Source organism: Zootoca vivipara, chromosome 17 (genome assembly GCF_963506605.1).
Source record: "Zootoca vivipara chromosome 17, rZooViv1.1, whole genome shotgun sequence".
NCBI classification, from domain to species: Eukaryota; Metazoa; Chordata; class Lepidosauria; order Squamata; family Lacertidae; genus Zootoca; species Zootoca vivipara.
Genome location: NC_083292.1, coordinates 14,225,551 through 14,229,404, shown reverse-complemented (window position 1 = coordinate 14,229,404; position 3,854 = coordinate 14,225,551). Strand labels below are relative to the sequence as shown.

Here is a 3,854-nt window from a genome sequence, read left to right as displayed (position 1 = left end):
GCACCTTGGTTCTCAAACGCCTTGGTACTCAAATAACTTGAAACCCCAACACTAAAAACCCGGAAGCAAGTGTGCCGCTTTGTGAACTTTTTTTTGGAAGCTGAACATTCTCCGTTTTGAGTGCTACACTTCTGTTTTGCGTGTTACGCTGAGGTATGTCTGTTTTTGCTATTTATTTTGCGTTTTCGTGGCTTTTTTGTTTTTTTTGTTTTTTTGTGGAACCCAGTTCAACTATTGATTGATTGATTGATTGATTATGTGACTGCAGTACATTGTTTATTGCTTTCATTTTATGGATCAATGGTCTTGTTAGATGGTAAAATTCATATTAAATTGCTGTTTTAGGGGTTGTTTACAAAAAGTCTGGAACAGATTAATCCATTTTGCACTACTTTCTATGTGCCTTGGTTTTGGAACGCTTTGGTTTTGAAAGGGACTTCCAGAATGGATTAAGTTTGAGAACCAGGGTACCACCGTACTAAAATGTTGTTTGGTTTGCACTCTAAGCTCAAAAGGGTGGAATTGTTCTATAAAAAGCCAAGGTGTTACATTAAAATCAATGTTAATAGCATCCATTGTTGTTGTTGTTTAGTCGTGTCCGACTCTTCGTGACCCCGTGGACCAGAGCATGCCAGGCACTCCTGTCTTCCACTGCCTCCCGCAGTTTGGTCAGACTCATGTTCAAGAACACTGTCCAACCATCTCTTCCTCTGTCGTCCCCTTCTCCTTGTGCCCTCCATCTTTCCCAACATCAAGGTCTTTTCCAGGGAGTCTTCTCTTCTCATGAGGTGGCCAAAGTACCGGTATTGTAGCCTCAGCTTCAGGATCTGTCCTTCCAGTGACCACTCGGAGCTTATTTCCTTCAGAATGGATAGGTTTGATCTTCTTGCAGTCCATGGGACTCTCAAGAGTCTCCTCCAGCACCAAAATTCAAAAGCATCAATTCTCCGGCGATCAGCCTTCTTTATGGTCCAGCTCTCACTTCCATACATCATTACTGGGAAAACCATAGCTTTAACTATACGGACCTTTGTCGGCAAGGTGATGTCTCTGCTTTATAAGATGTTGTCTAGGTGTGTCATTGCTTTTCTTCCAAGAAGCAGGCGTCGTTTAATTTCGTGACTGCTGTCACCATCTGCAGTGATCAAGGAGCCCAGGAAAGTAAAATCTCTCACTGCCTTCATGGACCCCTTCATGGATCACTGTCTTGTTGTGGCGAAGGCGCTTAAATAACTTAGAGAAGCTATGTTTTGACCAAATGTGATCCACCTGGAGAAGGAACCGGCAAGCCACTCCAGTATCCCTGCCAAGAAAACTCCATGGACAAAGAGAACATAGCATCCATTACATTACTGTAAATAGCAGGTAGTGAGATGAGACACATAGTATTTGGTGGAAACCCAACTGCAGCAGAATGGAGACAATGCTGATTGTGACAAATGCAGGTCAACATGGGAAATCTTACATGCTTCTTATCTACAGTTACCGGTAGCTGCTTCTGGGCTTCCGAAAAGCATCCGGTTGGTCACTATGGGAGACAGGATGCTGTCCTAGATGGACCTTTGTTCTGACCCAGCAGGCACATTCTGCCCTGTGGAATTAGCAAGGATTGTTTGAGGATGATGGGCAACGGTAGTGTACAATTTTCATTTAAGTCCCTGAATCACATGTTCATGCTCCTTATGACCTCAGCTGATGACATCAGGTATTCAAAACAGTGCTTGAGAAACCAGGCAGTATGTCCAATCTCCCACCCCAATGATGACCATCACGCAGCCAGAAGGAATGCACCGCTAAATTACACTCAGATGGGAGGTGGGTGTTCCCACCTTTTGCGTCATGGATGATGCAGCTGTCCTTAAGAAGAAAGGTTATATTTTGGGGCATACCCTGGGCGAGAGTTCCTTTGCCAAAGTGAAATCTGCCTACTCGGAGCGCCTGAAATTCAACGTGGCCGTGAAAATCACAGACCGGAGGAAAGTCCCCAACGAGTTCCTGGAAAAATTCCTCCCCCGGGAGTTGGATATCTTGTCGACGGTGAACCACTGCTCCATCGTCAAAATCTACGAGATCTTTGAGACGTCCGGCAAGGTTTACATCGTGATGGAGCTCTGTGTGCAAGGAGACCTCTTGGAGTTCATCAAGAGCAACCATGGTCTGCCAGAGGAAGTTGCCTGCCGGATGTTCCGCCAGCTGTGCTGCGCCGTCAAATATTGCCACGATTTAGACGTGGTGCACAGGGACCTGAAATGCGACAACGTCCTCCTGGACAAAGAGATGAACGTCAAGCTGTCGGATTTCGGGTTTTCCAAGCGGTGCTTCCGGGACGGGAGTGGGAAGATCATCCCCAGCCAGACTTTCTGTGGCTCTGCAGCTTACGCTGCTCCGGAAGTCATCCAAGGCATCCCTTACCACCCCAAAATTTATGACATGTGGAGCTTGGGCGTCATCCTGTATGTCATGGTCTCCGGGTACATGCCCTACGATGACTCCAACGTCAAGAGGATGCTGCGGCTGCAGAAGGAACACAGAGTGCTCTTCCCAGATTCCCTGAGCATGGAATGCAAAGACCTTATTTTCCGCATGCTGCAGCCTGACGTTTCTCACCGGCTACGGATCGAAGATGTTTTGAACCACCCCTGGGTGCAAGGGAAGCGCCTGAAGTCCCGCCTCTTCTAAGAGTAGCCAGCTGGTAAAGGGGAAACATGAGCGATCTTGCTTTTGCAGAGTACAGTAAATGTGAATTCCTTTTCCGTAAGCTCCACTGCACTGTTCTCCTTATGAGATCAGGATATTGTTCACATGGTTGGTTGTTTGTTTGGTGGTTTACTTTGTGCGTTTCTACTTAGGTTTTCAATATTTACATTTCTGCTTATACCAACTTTCTACTAAAGCACACCGGAAACAACAGCTGGTGTACTAAGATATAAGGCTTCAAAGGAGATAGGAATGTGGAGGGTAGAAGAAAAATGAGCACATTCAGCTACCAACTCTTTCATTAGCGTTACAGAATGGAGTTAAGCTATTGATCGGGTAGAATGGAGGGTAAGAATTAATAGCAGTGGGTTCCAGCAAAGCTAACGGAGGGGGGTTTGCTGCTTTCACATGATGCAGCTGGTTCCAGCAGAGCCAATGGAAGCAGCTCTGAAAAAGGAGAGGGGACTTTCCACTTCCCCCTTCCCTCCACCAATTGCAGCCAGGTAGATGGGCTGTGGATTAAACTATTCTAGTCCTTTCAGAACATCTGGTCTGAACGGTCGTGAGCTATTATTTGCTCGAAGGTCGCCCTTCTTTCCTTTTTAAACTTTCAACTACCATAATTTTTAGCTGGCCCCTTTCTGTCAATTTGAACGTTCCATTTTATCTTATTGAAGTCAGATTTGGGTAACAATAAAACTACTAATTTATTACCTGCCCTTCATCCTAAGATCCTGGGGCAGGATTCCACAATTTAAAATGCAACTTTAAAAACAGCTTTAAAACTTATTGTTGCAAAAAAAAAAAAATTGCAATCACAAAAATAGGGTGGAAAATATGCATCTTAAGTGTCAAAGGCCAGCGAATTACAATCAAGCAGTATATAAATGTTAGCTAAATAAGTAAACCCATTTAGTGGTGGCTGGTGCCCATCGGGACATGTGGGGCAGGGAGAGGTCGCCAGTAGGTGGCATCAGAGTCAACTTTGTCTAGTTTGGCCCCCATCTTCCTCCTTGCCTTGTTATAGAAGGGCAACAGTGAGACGACAGAAGCAAAAATTGTGCATTTGTTGCTCCACCCACTTATGCCTCTGGCCCTGCCTGCCACGATGTGGCCCTCAGAAGGTTTCACATTAGGGAACATGGCCCTTGTGCTGA

General features: G+C 45.5%; 1 protein-coding gene across 1 annotated transcript; it reads left to right on the top strand.

Moving 5' to 3' along the window:
* The first annotated feature begins 1,839 nt into the window (after positions 1 to 1,839).
* On the top strand, positions 1,840 to 2,679 carry LOC118076170 (testis-specific serine/threonine-protein kinase 2-like). The gene has a single exon (XM_035098782.1). It carries the CDS (start codon positions 1,840 to 1,842, stop codon positions 2,677 to 2,679), a length of 840 nt encoding a protein of 279 aa, XP_034954673.1.
* Positions 2,680 to 3,854: the final 1,175 nt, after the last annotated feature.